The 23496-nt window shown below is 40.6% G+C and overlaps 1 protein-coding gene across 1 annotated transcript in view; it reads right to left on the bottom strand.

Moving 5' to 3' along the window:
• Positions 1–2536: 2536 nt before the first annotated feature.
• Positions 2537–23496, bottom strand: part of LOC145353665 (stathmin-3-like) — a 57462-nt gene continuing 36502 nt past the window's right edge. The window contains exons 2-5 of the mRNA XM_080204432.1: positions 14720–14815; positions 10120–10289; positions 6979–7170; positions 2537–4331 (exon numbers count right to left, since the gene is read on the bottom strand). Of these exons, the coding sequence (XP_080060558.1) occupies positions 4272–4331; positions 6979–7170; positions 10120–10289; positions 14720–14815 (518 nt within the window). The 3' untranslated portion in view covers positions 2537–4271. The remainder of the gene's footprint in view (positions 4332–6978; positions 7171–10119; positions 10290–14719; positions 14816–23496) is intronic.

Genomic DNA, 23496 nt, shown 5'->3' with positions numbered 1-23496 from the left:
ATCTCTGGTGGATGGGTTGGAGGGAGGGAGGCCTGATTGTTTTCTGGTTGTTGGGGGGGTGAGGAGGTCAGAGAGAGGCCAGATTGTTTTCTGGGGGGGGGGGGGGGGGGGCGGGTGCAGAGGGAGGCCAGATTGTTGTGGGGGGGGGGGGGGGGGGGGGTGGTGCTGGGGTGGTGGGCAGGGGGAGACAGAGGGAGGCCAGATTGTTGTCTGATGAGGTGGGCAGGCATAGGGAGGCTAGATAGTTGTTTGATGGGGGAGAGACAGGTGGGGGGGTGTCTGCTGCCACTCTGTGGGCAATTGGTGGGGGTGAAGGGGGGGCCAAGGGTCACGATTGACCTGGGGGTGGGGTGGGGGGGGGTGCGTGGATGTGGATAAGGGGGACTGTTACATTGTTGGTGGAGGGGGGGAGGGCAGGTGATATTGGTAGGAGCCATCGCTCCCGCTATTTGCTCCCTGGCAGCTTTATCCACTTTTTGTGGCCCGGGATGATGTGACAGGGGCATGTTTTTCAAATTTTTTTCTAACATCGCACGTGTAGTTCAGAGCTCTGATCATTTCAGGGGCGCTAAGCCCCGCCCACAGCATAATTCAGACCCACATTTTTTTCCAGGCTGAGTGCGTATGGGGGCTCCTGAAAGCAGATTTCCGGGTCGGATCTGAATTGCACCCAGATTCAGCACTTGGAATGAAAATGGTAAAATCAGGGCCCTAAGTAGGTGTGTGTTGGAGGGTGGTGCGCTGCGGTGGCGAGAGGGTAATGCATTTTGCCATCCTTGTAAAATGGAATATGTGAAGCGAATGGATGGTTCGAGATGAAAGGGGTGACAACAAAGCACAGGAGAGGAAAGCATGCAGATTTCGACCTGTTGTTGAAAGAGATAGAGTTCGGGTCACAACTCGGTATAAAGGGATGGTAGGCTGGGGACTGGGAAAGTGGAGGGGATGTGGATGTGATGGGAAGAAACAGGATGACAATAGAACTGCTGAAGGTGGCATTGACCTCACTACCCCTACTACAAACGTAGCCTGAAGCCATTGGTGGCTCCTTTGCCTGCCACACTACATAATGCATCAATCACTTCCTACCAGAAAGGAATGAAGAAAACAAAAGCTAAAGAAGCAAGAGAGGAAATTGAGGGGAGCAAAAGGAATCTGAAGAGAATGAAAAACAAACAGAGATGGGCAGAAGCAGAATAGAAGAGATAGGTTCAGCAACATGAAGACATTCGAGACAAGTAGTCAATGACCATATTGTCCAACATATCACCAGCAATGAGCTAAGAATTAAAACACATGCCGTCAAGTGATAGGGTGATACGATGACACAGTGGTTAGCACTGTTGCCTTCCAGCACCAGGGACCTAGGTTCGGTTCCAGCCTCGGGTGACCGTTTAAGCCTGATTTTACCATCACGTTGCGACCATTTTTGGGCACGAAAACTTGATAAAGTCGGGCATGAGGTGGGTAGCGTGATCTGTGCCCACCTCCGCACCAGTTCCCCCTTTACCAAGGCCCATAACTGGCCGCGACCGTGGCTGAAATGGGTGCAACGGCCATTCAAATGCATTTGCGTGCATTTAAATTGACGTAATGGGCTGCACGCCCAACTTTACCGGCACTTAACCCTTTATAACCACGTTCGTCACTCTGCCTGAGATCGGTGGAGGGGAGAGGAGGGGGGGGCAAAGAGGATCAGCTGCCATTCTGCCTGAGATCGGTGGGGGTGGAAGGGGGATCTGCTGCCACTCTGCCTGAGATTAGTGAGGGGGGGGGGCCATGATTGTTCTGGGTGGCAGGGGAATGGGGGGGATAAGGAGGGGTCAGTGATGTTGTAGGGGTGGGGAAATGTCTGTGGGGCCAGGGGAAGGCATTATCTGGCCCGGGAGGGATACGGTATAGGAGCAGCATTCTATTGTTTTTTTTCTGCGCAAGTGCAGTTGGAGGCGCCGATCGGAGCTGCAGAGTTTCGGGTGCGTTAAGTCCTGCCCACAGGCTCCTGGAGCACGATTTGCAATCGCTGATAATTTTTCAGGCAGAGTGCGTACAGGGACGCCTGAGAATGGGTCTAAAAATTGCATCTGAAACACTCCCAGTTTCAAGTCCACTCAGCACATAGAATCAAAATGGTAAAATAGAGTCCTCTGTGTGGAGTTTGCACATTCTCCCCAGGTCTGCAATGGGTTTCCTCCAGGTGCTCTGGTTTCTTCCCACAGTCCAAAGATGTGCAGGCTAGGTGGATTGGCCGTGCTAAATTGCTCCTTAATGTCCCAAGATGTGGAGGTTAAGTGATTAGCCATGGTAAATGTAGGATAAGGCACTCTGTCAGAGAGTTGGTGCAGACTTGATAGACCAAGTGACCTCGTTCTGCACTGTAGGTATTCTATAATTATCATGTTATTGCAAAATCCTTATACTTGTCATACCTTGGCTGCTGATTGATTTCTAAATCTTGAGAATGGATTGTATATAAATTAATAGCAAAGAATTTAGCAGTGCAAGAAAGGACAAGAAAAATAAATAGCAATACAAGTACTTATAGGTTATATTATGTGTTTTATTTTGTAACCACATGTAGCACACTACAACAATTCTGAACTGACATTAAAATGCATGTTATGGAACCTAAACTGGGTGGGCAAGAATCTTCAGGGTGATCATCCTCCTGCGACTTCTGTGAGATGGGAGAGACTTTGTTAATATCTCCCCAAAAAGCCCAAAGAATTCAAATACAAACACATCAATAAATAGCAAGATCTAATCAAGTGATTAAAAACATGCCACCTTCAAGTACAGTTAGTAGGTGAAAGCATCTAGCACCATTTACAATCTTACCCTGACTCTAGTTTCAAGTCCGATAGGCAAATATACAAACTGTCAGAGTTCGAGGTGAAATGGCACATAATCAGATGAGATGATAGCAAAGTACAGTGTTACAGATTAAAGGTTATGTACTAGCTTGCCGAACACAATCTTATCAAAGAAAATTGGGTATATACAAAATAATTTTCAAAGTCAGATACTCCACATCAAACAAACAATCCGTAACTTATACAGCTTTATATTTGGCAAAACATTTCTACTCAGCACAGCTACAGCAGTAATAAGACAAAAATTCAGCTGGATAATTTAGGAATTTCTCACACACACAATTAACCATTTACTTTCTGCAGGGAGACTAATTTCACCAAAATGTTGCTTGCTTACTTACATGGAAGGTTTCCCCCTCTTTAGTGAGCATAAGATAATAGAAAGAGTTTGCTTAATCCGACAGCTGGACTATACAATGTTACCAATGATGTTCTCTATTTATAGATGGAACTTACTCCATTTATTAACAAGTTCAACCCACAACATCAACTGCCAAATAGACAGGCCTGTTGAAGGCCCAGATATTTTTATGCTCCCTAAAGATACAAAGGCCGAATGGGCAGCAACAGGTCACAATTAACCTGCGATTCTTTCACAGGATAATTCATTGGCATTCACTTAAAATGATGTGTTTGTTAAATGATTGAGTAAACGATAACTTTAAAGATATAATCTTTATGAAATAAGAGAACATTTAAATAACAAAAAGCACATTTTAAAATATATTTTCAACATACCTGTTTGTGACGTACGGTTGAGAAACAGTTAGTCACCCTTATCTACTTGATTTAATGAATTTAACCTGACTCACATAATTTATTGGCATAAATCATTATTTGCTTCAGAGATGTCCAGTTAGTCTTCAAATGACTGAGAATTCCAACAACCGCAGCATGCTGGGGATAGATTAAAGAATTACCATCCTTTAAGTGTGGGGATTAAGTAAGCAGCTGCAATGACTATACTGTAGTATAACCCTTCAAAAACTGGCAATGCTTATGTATCCATTATAATATCAATAAAAACCCAATGGTTAATTACATATGGGATATAAAACATTAATTTGTTGGTAAACCTTTTCTAATTGTAGGTTGAATCTGTTAATCAATATAATGCGTCTATATATACACATGTTTAAATACATTGGCAGATTATGATGTCAATAACAATTAATACTCTGAATGTTTTGAATATCATTAGATTATTGATATTTTGCTGATTTTTGCCTGCTTACAACTTTCTGTATTGCACATGAAATAAGAACCAATAATCTGAATGCAAAAAAGCATGAACTATTATATAGAAGTACTGAATTCAGAAACAAAATTCGTATCTTGATAGCCAGGATATTATTATTAGATTCGTTCCAGGGCGTTCTCCTCAAAGTGATAGAAAGACATTTATCCGGAAAGTTCCTCTCGTAGCACCTTGTTCCTACGGACCTCAGCTGCATGCCTTTCCTATCACACAAAATGAACAAATTGTAGAACACAATATACCTCAGCAACCAGTCTTAAAAATGTAATTCTTTTGTTGTCATCAGTTTCTGTATGATATACTCCCTTTCACCTTCTTCCATCAGGAAGAAGATACAGAAGTCTGAAAACATGTACCAACAGACTCAAGAAAAGCTTCTTCCCTGCTGCCATCAAACTTTGGAATGGTCCTATCAAATATTAAGCCGATATTTCTCTACACCCTAGCTATGACTGTAACACTATATTCTGCCCCCTCTACTTTCCTTTTCCCCTATGTACTTCATGAATGGTATGCTTTACCTCTACAGTACTCTAAAGTAAACAATACTTTTCACTGTCTCCCAAAACATCTGACAATAATAAATCAGATCAAATCAAATATTAGTTTAAAGCACATGCTCCCAGTTTGAGACAAACATGAAATTAGGATGGAGAGAATCTTTCTCGTTTTTACGCAGCCGATTGATTTTCTAATTTGTTTGACAATGCAAAGAAGATCTCATTAAAAAATGGTGAGACAAGCTTCAGTGTTCCCAACCCTTTGAAATAAAGAATTTAATTTTCATGAAGTGTTCTGTTCTGTAGGTTTTTAAAATGAACTTTGTGGATTTCTGGAGGTACATAAGGTTTTCAAATTTTTGTTGATCTTAGCACAAGGGTTTTGTGAATGCTGTGTCTTATGATTTTCTATATTTATCTATTCATTTGTTTGCAATTTTAAAACATCTGCACGAATAGTTTCAGAAATATAATGCTTGCTTTTGAAATTTGTAATAAGGATAATCAGAAACATGTCAATATTTGCTGGTGGTCCCCAGGACTGTGTTTATGTACACATACGAAGCCACCAAAAATGGCTCAATATCTATTTGGAAACCTCTTTCACAGAAAGCTTTGGAAATTGTTTTCAGTGGCAGGATCAGGGAAATGAAAAAAATGTCATCCTGTGTGGACAGGTTTATTTGAATTGCACACTAAGTTGGCTCTTTCTAATTGGATTGCTATCAACAAAGGTTTAAACTAAATTAGTTATAAAGAATCATTTTATTTTAGTGGACTAGTGATGCAGAAATATATTTTACTTGTCATTGAACAATATTATGTGAGACAACATTTTTCAGATAAAGTACAAACATAGCAGTTTGAGAAACATTAAAGTTTTGATAGTTACTGAAGTACATTTTTCAATGTAGTACCTTAGCATTCAGAGCCACCACATCTAACACCTTACATTTTTAACGCTATTTATGGGTTCTCCTTGTCTGAACTTGCATGGCTGATGCACAGTTCCGAATGGTAATAGGTGCTTCAGCACAAACTGCAGCAAGCAGAGGAAATCCCCATAAAAATACATTTACAATGTTGCTAAATACAGCATGTAAATAGAAAGCGACAAATTCTTTATTTTTCAATATTCACTGAGCTCTCTTGGTGATGCAACTCGTTCTTGGTGATACAGTGCAACAGTGGGTTGTACTGAATGGAATTAAACACAAATATATATATACCTAAAATACGTCAGCATTATGTATTAAATTAATATCTTAAGAATGTGGCAAAATATCACTTAATTTAAATATGGTCTTACAAAACATTTCCTGACTACTGTGCACATCGCAACAGCAGCCCTGCAGCAGGTACATAGAGCAACACAGTGACACAGTGATTAGCACGACTGCCTCACGGCACCAGGTACTCAATTCCCAGCAGAATTTGTACCTTCTCTCCGTGTATGCGGGGGTTTCCTCTGGGTGCTCTGGTTTCCGGGGGGCGGCACGGTAGCACGGTGGTTAGCACTGCTGCTTCACAGCTCCAGGGTCCTGAGTTTGATTCCCAGCTTGGGTCACTGTCTGTGTGGAGTTTGCATATTCTCCTCGTGTCTGCATGGGTTTCCTTCGGGTGCTCTGGTTTCCTCCCACAGTCCAAAGGTGTGCGGGTTAGGTTGATTGGCCATGCTAAGAAATTGCCCCTTAGTACCCAGGGATGCGTAGGTTAGAGGGATTAGTGGGTATAATATGCAGGGATATGGGGATAGGGCCTGGGTGGGATTGTGTTTGGTGCAGACTCGATGGGCCGAAGGGCCTCTTTCTGCACTGTAGGGTTCTACGATTCTAATCTAAAAGATGTGCTGGTTAGGTGCATTGGCCATGCTAAATTTTCCATCAGTGTATTCGAACAGGCAGCAGAGTCTGGCTACTAGGAGATTTTCATAGTAACTTCAAGACAGTGGTTAATGTAAGCCTACTTGTGACAACAATAAATAAACTATAGTTTTGATAGCCATGAAGATCTCAATTTTAAATACTAGTGATCCAAGTGTAAGTTGGAAGGTGAAGCAGTTCTTCCCCAACTTGATGAGTCAGTCAATTGTGAATCTACAAACTTGAGGTTTGAATTCACCAAATAGACACAGGTCCAAACTAAAATCTGCCTAGCACATCCCACTAGAAACAACAGCATTCTAGAGAGTCTTTCCTATTCATACCTATATTTATATTTAGGTATAAATATCTAAAAAAAGCGATGAGAACCAGAAATTATTTGCTATTTTATTCTGAAGGAATTCAATCAATTAGAGTTAGCTACTTCTGAAGTATTAAGTATTATTTAAAGGAAACAAAATACTTGCCTTCTCACGAAGACGATCCTTGAGGGCAGCTATATGGGCTTTGCGATTTTCATTACAAATTTCCATCTTCTGATTTAACTTTCTTTCAGTAGTTCTGCTGAAGTCGCAGTTATCCACAATTGCCCTGTGTAGAACGATACGCCTGTGCTGCTGCTTTTCTGCAAGTTGCTGCAGAAGCTGCATCTCCTGGGACTGCAAATATACAGAATGAAAAGATTTATGTCTAGCTGAGTGGGATTTGAGAAAAATATCAAGTAATTGGGCTCGAATTTGCAGACAGCAGCAAAACAACTTTCCGCTGACCTCAAAGAAAGTTGTTCATAAAGGTTCAGTGAATTCTGTGGCACAGATTTCCTGACATCAGTTTATTTCAGTATGAAGTCCAGAGGACCTCCAGACATCAAGCAGAGCTGATATTATCCAGCTCGATAGAGTTTGGAAGGATTAAGGGGGATCTCATTGAAACTTACAGAATATTGAAAGGTTCGGTTAGAGTGGACATGGGAAAGGTGTTTCCATTAATAGGAGAGACTAGGGTCCAATGGCACAACCTCAAAGTAAAAGAATGACCCTTTAGAACTGATGTGAGGAGGAATTTCTTCAACCAGAGGATAACGAATCTATGAAATTCATTGCCACAGGAAGCTGGAGAGGCCAGGTCATTGAGAGTATTTAAGACAGAGATGGATATGTTCTTGATTAGTAAAGGGATCAAAGACTATGGGGAATTGGTGGGACAATGGGGTTGAGAAACTTATCAGCCATGATTGAATGGCAGAGCAGATTTGATGAGATGAATGGTCTAATTCTGCTCTTATATCTTATGGTCTAAGTGGGAGTGATGTTACCAGGCTGAGGGTGACATTATCAGGCGGAGGGTGATGTTATCGGGTGGAGGGTGACGTTATCAGGTGGGTAATGTTATACAGGCGGGTAATGTTATACAGGCAGAGGGTGATGTTATCAGGCGGAGGGTGATGTTATCAGGCAGAGGGTGATGTTATACAGGCAGAGGGTGACGTTATCAGGCAGAGGGTGACGTTATCAGGCAGAGGGTGACGTTATCAGGCAGAGGGTGATGTTGGGTGGAGGGTGATGTTATCAGGCAGAGGGTGATGTTGGGGTGGAGGGTGATGTTATCAGGGAGGGTAAGCAGTCAATCACATTGGAGGACTCTCAAAAGGCACCTAACCTGGAAGTGAAAAACACGGAATCCCCTCAGTTTTAATTTTAGATTTTTATGACAACAAAATAAATGATTAGGACAATCGCATGGGATTAAAGTTGATGATTAAATATCATAAGCAAATTATAAAATATGTATGTAGAATTTATTTTTATAATGGAGATAGTTGACATTCAACAAATATAAAAGTAATTTTTCAGTGTATCTATTTATCAGTAACTGTGAACTTAATACACCTTCAAAAACTTATATTATTTTCAACGAAGTGTAACTTTTTAAATGATATTTACAACAACCTCCAAGATCACAATTTTCCAACTCCCCTGCAGCAGGTTTCTTTACAACAGAGCTGGCAAGTCTGCAGAACCTTCCAATCCCGCTAAAAACAATGACAGTTTGCATGGCTCGCCTGTCTCACCGACAAGGAACCCATAGCAGGAGTCAACTTCAGTAAGATCAGAAGATTCCACCAACAGGAAGGCTGAGAAAATCCTGCACTAAGAGTGCTGGAAGTTATCACCAATGATTTCCAATTGATTGCATTCTGGGGAAATCTCAACAGTGCACCTTCTTGCTTAAAATCACCAATGGCAATTTCTAGATTTCTGCATTTAACAGTGCATGCTAATTGATATGTTAGCTTTTGTTTCAGAGGGATTCGAAAAGAAAAAGAAATCTTACTGCAATTGTACAGGACACTGGAGCAGCTACAACTGCAGTACTATCTGCAGTTTTGGTCTCCTTACATACTTGCCTGAGAGGGTGTGCAACAAAGATTTACAAAATGGGCTTCTGAAATGAAGGGATTGTTCTATAAGGAGAGATTGAGTGTATGAGATCAATACTCCCTGGATTTTAGCAGAAGGAATGATCTAATTGAAACAAGGGTGAGCTTCTCTGGCCTTCTTGGCAGCGTGAGATGGTATGTCGCTCGCCAGTGGCAGGATCTTCTGGTTCCGCCATTGTCAATTGGATTTCCAACTGATTCTTCTTCATGCCACCATGAAACCCCTGGTGGTGGTGCACCATTAGAGGACTGAGAGATCCTACCAATAGGAACGGCTGGAGAATTACAGCCAAAAGGCTTAAGGGGCTGGACAGGCTGGATGCTGAGACAATGTTTCCACTGGTACAGGTGACATGGTTGTCCAACTAGGGCTGTGATAAGAAGTTTCTTCATTCAAGGGATTGTAAATCTTTGAAATTCTCCACCCCAGAGAGCAGTAGGTGTTTGGTATATTCAAGACAGCGGTTAAAATATGTTAGGGGACTAAGGGAATTAAGAAAAATAGGGATAATGCAGGATGTTGTTGAGGTAGAAGATCAGCCATGTGGAATGATGGAGAAGGCTCAAAGGAGCAAATGACCACGTACGTTGTCTTCTTATGTGCAGACTCCAGAAGTTTGCTGTCCATTTCAGTGGTGTAATGATGGCAAACACTGAAAGTTTTGCAGTCATTATTTTCAAAAGGACATTATGTTTAACAGAAACTGTTTTCATTTGCAGAAGGGTCAATGACCAAGGAACACAGATTTAAGGTAAGTGACAAAAGAACCATGGGGAAGATGAAGAGGATACTTTTAGACTTCAAGTTGTTATGATCTGGAATGTGTTGCTTTAAAGGATAGTGGAAGAAGATTCAATTGTAACTTTCAAGAGGGAATTAGGTATAGCCATTGGGGAAGATTATATGGCTCATGGAAATGAAAAGGGGAGCCAGTACAGGCAATTATGGAAGGAATGGCCTTCTTTGTTATCTCATTCTATGATCAGTGACGTAAAGGTAACATTTGCTACTCAGCTGTGAATTGGACAAATTCACTTTGAAATCTACTTTCAAATCCACATACCAGTGGGAAACTGGAGACTTAAGAGTAACATTATTTATGGAAAAACTGAATGGGGGAAAACGTTCACTTTGCCATCTGAACGTGAAGCTGGTATTGTTGTTTACCTTCCTCCTGTCCTCAGCAGCATCCAGCTGTTGCTGGAGTTCCTCCAAAGAGATCTCCTTCTTCTTTGGTGAGATAGGTTGTTCAGGTGACAAATCAGTGGACTGGGGCTTCAGGATCACCTCAAAAGCTTGTCCAGATGCTCGCTTGTTGATTGGTTTCACTTCCATGTCTAAAGAAAGAAGAGACATTTGGCATAGGATATTTGTACATGAATTGTAGCAGGGGTGAGAGTTAAATGCAAGTTCCTTTATCGTCTCGTATAATCTTGAAATTATTAACAGTACTTATTAAAACATGGCCCAATGTTTCTGAATTAACTTTAAACAACTATTCTTATTAATGGAAAAAGAATTTGGAGTTTATTCTTGGATTGTGACATTTTTGGCATGTTCTTTTATGTGAATTTCTAAGGAAGAAACATAAGCTGGGAGTGGATGTCAACATGCGCTGGAAACCCTGGAAAAATAAGTGTTGATGCAGTTTGTTTGGCATTTTCACAACTCTTCCGTTGAAGTTGCAGCCGATGAGCAGGAGGTACCCGAGGGATTGACCCAACTATGCATGTTGTGGAATAATAAAAATAAAATTATTACTTAACATCATTGTTCCTGGAGACATATAAAGAGTGACCATGCTGCTTTCCATGCTCTCTCTGTGTCAGATTCAGTGACAAACGTAATTATGATCTGGCCCTTCTCTCACTGTAAAAATTCATTCATCGGATATGGGCATCACTGGCTGGACCAGCATTTATTGCCCATCCCTAATTGCTCTTGACCAGCTAGGCCATTTAAGGGGCAATTGAGAGTCAACCATATTGCTGTGGCCCTGGAGCCAGCCCAGGTCAGGATGGCAGATTTCCTTCCCTAAAGGGAGCCTTTTCCAACATTCAACAATGGTTTCGTGATCATCAGTAGATTCTTAATTCCAGATTTTTTTAAATTGAATTCAAATTCCATTATCTGCCATGGTGGGATTCGAACCCAGGACATTGGCTAAGGTTTCTCGATTAATAGTCTAGCAAAAATTTCACCAGGCCATTGCCTCCCCAACGTCTAGCTTTGTGAGAGGTGGAAGAAAAAAGAATCTCCAGTCGTTTCCTCAATGGTCGTTTAAAAGTGACAAGTCTGAAGCCCAAGAACAACATAATAATTTACATTTCTTCTTTGAGTGGTTGGATTAATCAATTTTTAAATTGTATTTTCATTGTCTAGTGACATTGTATATTTATTTTGCAGAAAAATTATTCAATGTGTAGAGGCATTTCACTACAATTAAACCTTCAGCATCCAGGAAAAGAACTTTATAGATTCAATTTAGCTGTGATTCTTAACTCATTAACTCCTATTTCCTATTTCTTATGTTCATTGGAAATCTTTTTTTATAGAACATAGAACACTACAGCACAAACAGGCCCTTCGGCCCACAAGTTGCGCCGATCACATCTATACCTACCAAGCATAGAACTATCTATAACTCCCAATCCCATTAGATCCCGTATACTCATCCAGGGGTCTTTTAAAAGACCCCAGCGAGTTCGCCTCTACCACCACCGACGGCAGCCGATTCCACTCACTCACCACCCTCTGAATGAAAAACTTACCCCTAACATCTCCTCTGTACTTGCTTCCCAGCACCTTAAACCTGTGTCCTCTCGTAGCGACCATTTCAACCCTGGGAAATAGTGTCCGAGAATCCACCCTATTTATTCCTCTCAACATCTTATAAACCTCTATCAGGTCACCTCTCAGCGTTCGTCTCTCCAGGGAGAAGAGTCCCAGCTCCCTCAACCTATCTTCATAAGGTATGCCTCCCAATCCAGGCAACATCCTTGTAAATCTCCTCTGCACCCTCTTTTTCTTGAATTGTCATTATTGTTGTAAATATCTGATTTTATACTTAATATGTTTTAGAAAATAACATAAAAATTGAATTTAAATGTGGAAAATCGAAATACTTGGTTCAGAAACAGGTAAGTGCAACAAGAGAGATTTCAGTTCAAAGAGTAAACCGTGTTTATTTAATAAGGTCAGAGTTGCAAGTGAGAAAACTTACAAACTATGGTTAGTGCAATAATTATTTTTAAATTATCCATACAGTTCTCAGATTAAGGAAGCTAAAAGCCTCATGGTTGAACCAGCAAGTCTGGAAAGAGTGGCTTTAGTTCATTAGGGATATAAATTAATCATGTACCTCACAGAATCAATGGGTTATTTTAAAGGTAGAAGTAAGGAGTTTACAATTATCGTTTGGAGCATCCTAAAGTATGTCCCATTACATGGAGATGGACTATGGGGATTAGGAAGATTCCTTTGTTTTAATTTATTCATTCATAGAAACAGGCAGTCAGCAGTCAATCTGGTCGGGGCTTGGAGAAGGCAAGAGTCTGTCTGGAGCTGTAAAGCAGCTGTGGGACCAAGAGCTGTATATGAACTCTAAAAGACTGAGCGAAGACTGTCTGTAATGGTCCTAAGCCAGTGAAAGGAGTATAGAAGCCATTAGAGACTAATGGCGTTCCTGATTGTTATCAATAAGCACAAATGCAGTGAGGCCCAAGCTGAAGTTAAGAAGTTCATAGTCATGAGGCTTTAAAGGAAAGTTAGAAAGTTGTTTAACCAAAGCTAATGGAAGGATCCCCATGAAGCCCCGCACTTCAGAGAATATATGGAACATTGAGAAGTCAAAGTGAACTAGGGGAAGCTGTGGCATGCTTGGTTTGGTCCTGGAAAAAATGAATGAACCTTCAAGATCTAACTGTGCAAGGGATCCCTTTGGTGCAGTTAGTAACTAAAAGGGAACTGGATTAATTATCTATATCTTGACAAATTTGTGTTAAGATAATGATGCTTGCTTTGTATATTATATACAATAAAGCTTGCTTTTGTTTAAAAATGTGAAATCTTATGGCATAGTTCCTTCAGTTAATCACTGGATGTTCAATTTTTTTTAATGTTAAAACCTGGTGTTGTGAAGCATCTTGCTCTGTTGTAGAGTGTTGAGTACCATTTGGTAGGTCTTAATGAAGTCTTTGTAGTTTTAAATTGGTTAAATGTATGTATTTGTTAACTATAAAAATTAAGTACATGTATATAGTAAAGGGTGCAAGCTAAGAGCTGTTTCCATGCTTGCTTGCGCACACGGCTCTGTCCAACACTAGACTGACCCCTCAGTGGGAGCCATGTGTTCTCTTTTATCACTGTGTGGGTGATAATGTACTCAGTCCCACATTAAACCTATATTTGCCAATCTCCTATACTACACATTCCCCCAAGTCTTTATCCAATGTATTCCAAGCAATTCTATTTATCCCATGAATTGATGTATTTATTAGTATCCTATCTTCCCTCTTCAAGTCTGAGTTCATAGGTTCAGACCATTTGATGGCCTTATAACCTTTACCACCCTTCCATATCTTGTTCACACTACTGTAGAAGAAGTGTCAGGCTGTCCTTGCAGGTAAATTTGGTTGATTTGGAGGCTGGTCTGGTGTCTGGGTATATATTTATCTTTTTTTTCCATTCTTCAGTGGAATTCCTTCTTAGGTGAAGATGGTTTTAGTGCTGCTTCAAATTTAGCAGATGATTTGTTGGTTCCTTGTCTAACAATAATGATGTTCACTATTGGGCCCACTGAGTAAAGCAATACGTTAATCTGTTGAGTTTTTAATGCAGACCTGAAGAATCAGATATCCAAGGAATCTCCAAAGTCCCCACTTATGTGTTTGACCTGAAAGAGTGGATTTCAGATGCATTGTTAAAAAGGTTAAAACATTTTAAAAGGATAGGTTTAGCTTTAGGAATTTGCTAAAATTCAAGATAGCGCTAATATTGTTTAAAGGTCAATGGTTTTGCCACATTTGCTGGTTTTGGCAGACTCCTCCTTTAAACGCATTCACGCTCAACCTTGGAAAACGTTTAAACAATAGCTAATGGATTGAATAGCTGCAGACTTCTCCATTTCAGGACAAAGCTTTTGGGACGCAAAAGCATTGAATTAGCTGATCTTTAAAGCTGATTCTTTAGTTACGATTCTTACGGATTAACTAATTAATTATTGATAATTGTGAATTACTGCTAAAGTAGTTTTCTAGAAGAGTACGAGGGATGAATGATGAACTGCCTTGGCACCAAATTTCATTTTGATCGATTGCCTTTTCTAGTTTTCATACTAAACTTATCAGAAATGTCAATACATGATTAATTCTTGGATCTGATCTTCACATTCCTGGTATTATCAAGTTAAAGGGACAATGTTCTTGGACAGCTGATTAACTGATGTCCTGTGAGGTGATTGTTTGTTTTATTTTTTGCCCTGACATGATACATAACCCTTCATGCAGGAAATAATTGGATTCTTGTGGTAACAATTCACTGAATAGTTTATCAATAAAACACTATTTTGAATTGTGCTACATCTGTTCATGTCACATATTTACATCTAATGTAAATTTGAAAATGAATTATTGTGCAAATTTTAAAACGGGTTGACTCTACATCGATAAAACAGTAGTTACTACATTAACTTGCTAGTTATCGTATAATTGCACAATCTAAACATACATGGAGAACAATCTACAGATTACACAAAAGCATCACTCACCACCAAACTTGCTAATTGTGTTGGGATGTGGCTGGGTGTAGAAACAAGAGCAGATCAGCGAGAGCATTGAGAGCTCCTTCATCTTTTCCTTGTAGGCTTTAAAAACAGAAAAATATATTTTAGATTAAAAATTGCAATTTGATTGCCATTTTAACCAGTGTATTGTACAACTTTACCAGCTGGATTCCACATAAGTGGGCATCCGTTTGATAAGATTTCCTAAGAACTTAAATAAAAACCCAAAAATCCGTATCTGCTTACATTGCACGGAACACTAAAGGACTGAGCCCCAATGAAATGCCACGCTTAAGATTTTCCCAGTTTGCAATATTACTCATCTTCGTTGGCTCATCAAGTACAGCATTAAGGACAGGTGGGGTGCTCAAAAATAATGCAATAATGAACCTGTGGCAAATCAGAATTCGCTAGATTGAAAAATTCAGATGGTTGTCTCATCACATTACCAAACTGTTTGTCTCAAGTTCCTCTTAGGTACCCATTCATTCAATCATAATTACGACAGTTATAAGAGAAGTGTTCTAATTCACTGAAAATGAATTAAACTCCTACATTAAATAGCTGTGTGGTTCAGCCTCTAAACATTCTTCTTTAAGTCAGATTTGTTGTATTTTGCTATATAAATGAAGCCACAAGGAGATTGTATCCAAAGTGAAAATATCTTCCACAAACAGCAAAACACCAGTTGAATCAATTTGGTCACCATTTTACTGTTTTTTTTTCACTATATTTTTGCTTTCCAAGCACTGTCACTTGTTCTTCCTTCACGAACAACACCAGTCCCTTCAAATTGATTTGTTGTATTCCCCCACTGCTTGTTTGTCACTTTGTCTCTTCATCTCTTTCTGCTTCCAGTGCGACTGTTTTCAAAAGGTTACGTGTTGGACAGGTGCACGGAGCACACAATATAGGTTGAGCAGAGTAATTAGGAACAAAGAGGGACAAAATAGAACCAACTGGGAAGGGAGATAATAAAAATCATGATGAAGTCCTAATGGAAACAAGGGAGGCAAAAATAAAAACATTAAAAGCAATGGAGAATCCGGGAGGGGAAAAGGCAGAAACAAGAAGTGGAAAAATAACAGTGAAGATATATAACTAACAATAAAAAGGAGAAAAATAATATGAGGTGTCCTTTGTCCTCAACTGTTTTGGAAACAGCAAAGACTCGTCTTGTGATAGAGGCTTCAATGGCATAAGCACACGTATAGAAACACTATTGCACCCAAATTCAATTATGTTGGCTGAAGCACCATGCATTATTAAACATTCCAATACACAGTTCAATCAACTGTCCTTTACTAGTTGCCAGCATTAACTGTTAGATGAAATATGCGTAAGTTTATTCCCCTCGCTGACGTTCGAAGTTCTTGTAATCTGATTTAACAACGTGTCAGGATATATGTGGCACTTCAAAAAAGCCACTGTCTGAAGCAGGAGATTATGTGAAGTTGGCTGGAATTCTCTTAGAAACATTTAATGCGCTGGAGGCTGTGTATGCTGTAACTTGCAAGATTGATGCTGAATTATTTATGGCCGAATCCAAGAGACCATTATAGCCCTGAATGTAGATTTTTACATTTTTTTACATATACATAGAATTGAAATAAAAATAAGATTTTGTTATGTTTCTCCTAACTGTAATGAAAGAAAATCTCAGTGCTGTTACAGCTGCCAATTTTTACCATACAACACAGAGACATTTTTAAATAGAAAATAAAGCATTGTCTTGATTCATGGTGAGAAGAGATCCTTTTAAGGAAAGACAAATTCTATTAATGGCTGACCCTGGCACATATTTTCAAAGAGTTACAACAATAATTAGGAAATGCAAAATAAATTACAAACTTTAAACAGGGAAATAACTATATATTATGGGAAAAGAAAAGTATCCCATACGATTATATTGACCAGTACTGACCAAAATGCCAATTGGGAAAAGCAAGAAGCATTATCAGTAATCAAGAAGAAGGCTAAATTTGTAATTATATCACACCTTTCACAACCTCGGGATATCTCAAAGCATTTTAGTCCAATGCTTCACTATATTGTTAACCTCGGTATTAGCTTTAAAAAAAATCAACATTTGACTATCATTAGTGCGCTGCCAAAATTCTATCCTAAAATTATTCTAACATAATTACCGATGGCTGCTGATGCATTAACATATCTACTGCCCATTGGGATTGTAGTATTTTCAATTGCAGCCAATAACAACTCCTGTGTGACAATTAAAATCCAGCATGAAACAAAAGTGGTGCCGTTATGTCTGTGGTGATCCCTCAACAGATGTGTTGATTGCACTAATGGTTTAATGCAGTGATTTTTCATTCTTCTGTGCGAAAGGGTCTACAAATATTGGCATGCCCCTGAGAAATGCCAGACATGTATGAACATGTTCCTGAAAACACCTTGTCCTGATTTCTGGAATACAACGTCATCTTCCCTTTGCAATAATTGAAAATAATTTGTTTTCATTGAGGAACTGAGATAAGCAAATGCATTGAGACTACGATCCTGTATCTTGGGATTGCCCTGAAGCCACACCAAAGACCATTCGATACCAGTTCGATGTTCTGGTCTTTGTACCATTTTCTTAGTAAGCTGAAAACACCTAATGGACACCCTGTCGTTGTTTACCAATTCAGAAAAATGATTTACGACTACAAACAGCTTTGACACAGTCGTTAGCAGTGCTGCCTCACAGCACCACGGGCCCTGACTCGATTCCTGGCTTGAGTCACTGTATGTGTGGAGTGCACACGTTCTCCCTGTGTCTGCATGGGTTTCCTCTGAGTGTTCCGGTTTCCTCCCACACTCTAAAGATGTGCAGGTTGGGTTAATTGGCCATATTAAAATGACTCTAGTGTCTGGGGAATTAGTGGGGTAAATGTGTGGGATTGCAGGAATAGGGCCTGGGTGGGATTGTGGTCAGTGCAGACTTGAGGGGCTGAATGGCCTCCTCCTGCAATGTAGGTATTCTATGAAAACAGTTGGTCAACAAGAGAGCAGGAGGGAGCAGATGGTAGGTCGTGAGAACAGGTAAGTAGCAGGCCGGAAGATTTTTTGAAGGGCCCAGAGATGCACCCTGCTCCTCCTGGCTCTAGAAAATTCTGATGACAAAATCCCAAATGCTTACCTTTTGAAGAGAGGGGCTTCCTGACCTTCCTTTAGCAATCATCAGGTAGATTTCACATCACTGGGGTAAATGGAAACTGGTGCTCACTGTGCACCCTCCTCCCATTTCTCCTTAAAGGAGCTCAACAGCAAGTGGAGGAGCTTGATTTCCATGTTAAGACCCACCCTGTACATTTTAGGCAGGAGTACTGGGTACCCATTTAAAGGCTTCCCTACAAGTTGAATCAAGTTGGCAAATGGACATAAAAGATCTCCACACACCTTCCAATTTTGGGTCACCCGTGAATCAAGTGAGTAAGAAGGGAGCAGCGGTTAGAAATTTCCAATAATACCCCTTCAAATATTACAGCAGCATTTTTAAAATTTAGTTGCTCGACAAATGCTCAATAGGATGATGCAACGTGCCATTTTTAAAATTATTTTTATCTTGCTCGAGGTGTGATATCATTATGACTGAAACAACATGTGATTATCCCAGCTCTATTCCTTTGCCATTGTTTGATATCAAATGATAAAGCTGTATTGTCAGAACATAGAAAGATTTACATTCAGCACATCATGCCTGTGCCAGCCAAAAGGGTTGTCCAGCCTAATCCCATCTTCATGTTAATAGCCCTGTGTGAACTGATGTGAAGTTGGCATTATTATACAGTGTAACTGTCACAAAAAATAAGGAAAGATCCTGAGGGTGGGCCAGGACATTTCAGCGGAGCTGGATTAGCGTGATCCAAGCTGGGTGTCTGGCCCCAAGCCTGTTTCCCAGTGCTGGATTTCCAGCACCTTCAGTTCCACGGTGGAAATAGGCATGGAGCTGCATTGGGCAGACAAAGGAGCACGTAAATCCAATTTAAATATCGTTTGCGGGCATGGGACTGAAGTCAAATTCTATCAACTCCTGTGGCGGGATTAAAACCTGGGTTCCCAAACGTTAGCTGAGTTTCTGGATTAATAACCTATCAATGATAACACTAGACTATCACGTCCATTATTCGACATGCTCCCTCATTTAACCATCTGAGACTCATTAACTCTGGAGAAAGTTGGACAGAATTTCACCCCCTTCTCGTAAAACATCCCTTTACCTTCTGGTTCTGTTGAAAGTCATCTCCATGGAGCCAACTGTTCAGCCAATTATTTGGTCATCTTCAATGCCAAAGGATTTCATCCAGGTATAGCAAAAAAACCACCATCACAAATTATAAACCAGACACAGTACCAGTCCTGCCCACTGTAATCTCTGCTGCCTCAGGGATTGGAGATCTGCCGGCTAACCTGTTGGCCAGCAGCTCTCTGGTGAAACAGGGCTACTTTTCAAGTCACAGCCTCTTGCCGATCACTGCTTACTGGAGAGTGAATTAATTTTGGGGCAGACTGCATCGGCGGAGATGTGTTCCCTACTGTCACTTCGGATGGCTGGAAAGAAAACCCTAACGTCCTAAATATCCTGGCCATAGTGCTGTTTACTGGCTTCATTCATGGAGCTAGTATAGTGGGAAGTGACAGCAAAAGACATAATTGGAATTATCATTGCATATTCAATTGTATGACAGAAAACAATGGGCAGTATTTTCCGATCTCCATCATTCCAACCCCCTCCACCCCCATCCCGCTGCCAGCAGGTTTGGAGAATTTAACGCTCAGCCAAAACACCATTCAATGCAATGGTACCGGAGAATCCCAGCCGCAAGGAACGTCGGAGGTTTCCGGCGAATATTTCTAATTCTCAATTCACACGATTCTTTTAAACTCGAGGACTAAGATGGTCCTATAGTGCCACACTGTTCACACAGTAACCTGTAGGGTTAGTAATGATGCTGATTCCACATTCTCCAGTCAGTAAGAGTCTGCAAGGAGTTGTGATGCCCAAAGATGCATTAAATGGTGGTAAAGAGTCACACTGAGAAAGGAAGAAATTGAATCTGTAAATTCATTCAAAGAACAATGAAAAGTACAATGCAGGAACAGGCCATTCAGCCCTCCAACATGTGCCGATCATAATGCCCTAACAAAGCAAAAATAAACATGCCCTTACCCGGTCCATATCCCTCTATTCACTCCCTATTCATGTACCCTCCAGATCTCTCTTAAATGTTGCTAATGTGCCTGCCTCCACCATCTCCTCTGGCGGCACATTTCAGGCACCCGCCACTCCCTGAGTGAAAAACTTCCCCCACGTATCTCTTTAAACTTTTCCCCTCTCATCATGAACCGGTGCCCCCTTGTAATTGACACTTCCAGCCTTGGAAAAAACCTCTGACTATCCATCTGTCTCTGCCTCTCATACTTTTGTAGGCCTCTATCAGGTCTCCACCTTTCCAGTGAAAACAATCCTAGTTTATTCAACCTCTCCTCACAGCCAACACCCTCAAGACCAGACAACATCCTGGGGAACCTTCTTTGCAGTCTCTCCAAAGCTTCCATATTCTTCTGGTAATGTGGCCTAACCAAGGTTTTATATAACTGTAACATGATTTCCCAACTCTTCTACTCAATGACCCTGCTGATGAAGGCAAGCATGCCATTTGCTTTCTTAATCACCTTGGCCATCTGAGTTGCCTCTTTTAGGGAACTGCCTACCTGCACACCTCTGTATGTTAATGTTCCTAAGGGTTCTTCCATTTATAGTATAATTCATACCTAAATTTGATCCATCAAAATGCATCAGCTCACATTTGTCCAGATTAAAATCCATCTACCATTTCTGTGCTCAAATCTCCAATCTATCTATATTTTATTGTACCCTTTGACAATCCCCACACTATCAACAACTCCGCCAATCTTTCTGTCATCCACAAACTTATTAATCAGACGCCCACATTTTCCTCCAAATCATTTATATGTACTACAAACAACCAAGGTCCCAGCACTGATCCCTGTGGAACATTAATCCATCTAGCCAGCCCACCCCGAATCCTGAGTGATTATAGTTTTTGTACCAGTCTGCCATGTGGGACCTTATCAAACGCTAACTAAAGTCCACACAAATTATATCCACAGCCCTTCCCTCACCAATTTTCTTTGTCAGCATAGTCCTGACAGATACTGGGATCAAACAATGAGAAAGTTGGGAAAATTGGTTCCTAAGGCAGGAAAGGATGAGAAATCAGGAGCAATAGTAAACTTGGACAGTTCTTTCATGCTTCCAATTCAGCCAATTCATAGCATTTAACCAGCATGGGTTGAAATATGGGAATAAAATTTCTCCACTTGCCTTCTGTTTGGGGTTGAATCTTATCCAGTGGGACAAAATGTATATTGAAATATCATACAGCTAGACAGCAGCACTTAAAAGGTACATGACTTTGGGTGACATTTTGAAAAAGGCACAGAACCATTCTTAAATAGAACAGAGCATTGCAGCTTAAAGATTAATACTTAGTGAGAATCAAAGGGTGGGTGTAACCCTGGCAGAAATTGACCAGTTAAAAATTGCCCATGGGACTCACCTGCCAATATTAAGGCTCTGATCTTAATCTGATGTCCTGAGTAGGCAAGCAGAAACTGAACGTGAAGGGGTCCTTCTTTAAGTATGTTATTTTAACCGTGGGCCTGAGCATGGAAACTGGCGTGGTTTTCCTAACAGGTTTGTTCAAAGTTAAAATTTGGGTTTTAACAGGAAAAGATTTGGAAGAAATGCAGATTTTTTTTATTGCAGTTCAACCATAAACAAGACCTCAGACCTAAATTTAATTCTTAACTTTGAGAAATATAGCAATATGCAAACTGTTAAAATAATTAAAATTGTATTAATACCAACACATTCCTATTTCTGATCCTGAACTTTCCACAAATACTGTCCAGCATCGGCAGTACTTTGCTTTTATTTTATCCCTGTTTTTTTTTATTTGTTGACAAATATGCTAGAAGGCAAAAGATGACAACAAAACAGTTATTTTTATATCTCGATGTTGGAAGTCTTCTCTGGATTTTATACAAGAGGTTGTGCAAGGCAGCTGGTGACACAGGACAGGGAGCAGGATAGTGAAAGATTTAGCAAGGCAACATTTCAAAACAATTGATTTTTTGAAAAAGAATCAATTGAGCATTGTGACTGCAAATCCCACACCATTTAGGAACACTGCTTTGACTTCCATTATTAAGAAGAGGGATATATCAGTGGACCAAATACATTCCTGCAAAATGAAAAAAATGAAGTACTGAATTCTGAAAATCGTGCCGAACAGAAAATGTGGGTAATGCACAGGCATGTTGTCTGTATTTCTCTATCAGATGCTGATGAACTTGCTGGGTATCTTCTGAATTTTTTTTGCTCTTTCTTTTAATCTGTATATATGGAATTCAATAGATTATAGAAAGTTGCAGCACAGGACGAGGTCATTTGGCCCATCATTTCTGTGCTGGATGCAGAAAAGTTATACAACCTAATTCCACCTTCCAGCTGTTGGTCCTTAATCTTATGGGTTATGACACTTCCACTGTATATCCAAATTTTTTTAAAATGTAATGAAGGCCTCTGTTCTGCTAACTTTTCAATTAGTGAGACCACCATCCTCTACCCTCCTGAGTGAAAGAATTTCTCCATATCTCCATTCCAGTCCTTCTGCCAATTATTTTAATCTATGCTCCATGTTATTGACCTCTTTGCGCCTTCCAATCAAATCCTTTCCCCTGCTATTAGCCATAGGGAAGGTCATTTCAAGAATCCTCCTGAATCACTGGGAGAATTCCTCCCAGAGATGCAATGCCGATTTTGCCCACTAAGGGGCACAATGGGCATCCTCTTCACCAGGCAGCAGCTACCAGAGAAATGCAGCAAGCAGCACCAACCCTTGTATGTGGCCTTCTCTGGCCTCGCAAAGGCCTTTGGCAAACTGTCAACCACGAGGGATTATAGGTTATGTTTCAGCACACCCAAATGTTTGATGCCATTCTCTGCCTGCTCCATGATGAAGTGCAAACTATGACCCTGACTAACAGATCCACAGTAAGAAGTCCCACAACATCGGGTTAAAGTCCAACAGGTTTATCTGGTAGCACAAGCCACCAAAATAGACCCCATCAGTCTCGCAGCAGAACAGAGGAATAACTGAAAGCTAGTGATTTGTGCTACCAAATAAACCTGTTGGACTTTAACTTGGTGTTGTGAGACTTCCTACTGTGTTTACCCCAGTCCAACGTCAGCATCTCCACAGCATAATGGATCCACCACAGATCCCATATGCTTTCAGACTGAAGTCAAGCAAGGCTGTGTCATCACACCGAAACTCCTCTTGACCTTCCTTGCTGCAATGCTCCATTTCACCTTCAGCAAGCTCCCTGCAGGAGTTGAGCTAAACTACAGAACAAACTTGTTCAACATACATCGCCTGCAGGCCTGCTCCAAAGTTTCCCATCCACACACCTGATAAAAGCAACTCTCCGAAAGCTAGTGATGTTTGCTACCAAATAGACCTGTTGGACTTTGACCTGGGGTTGTGGGATTTCTTACTGTGTTTATCCCAGTCTAATGTTGGCATCTCCACATCATGTCCCATCCTCTGTCATGGGCGACACCGCGCAGACAATGCTTACACACCCTTGATGGGTGAGCTCCAAGCCATCAACAACACCTTCACCGAGCCTTATGAAAGCATAGGCCTCACACCAAACATCCATAAAAC

The sequence above is a fragment of the Carcharhinus amblyrhynchos genome, chromosome 16 (assembly GCF_965287045.1).
Source record: "Carcharhinus amblyrhynchos chromosome 16, sCarAmb.v2.hapA, whole genome shotgun sequence".
In the NCBI taxonomy this organism is placed as follows: domain Eukaryota; kingdom Metazoa; phylum Chordata; class Chondrichthyes; order Carcharhiniformes; family Carcharhinidae; genus Carcharhinus; species Carcharhinus amblyrhynchos.
This window is presented reverse-complemented; position numbering and strand designations above follow the sequence as displayed.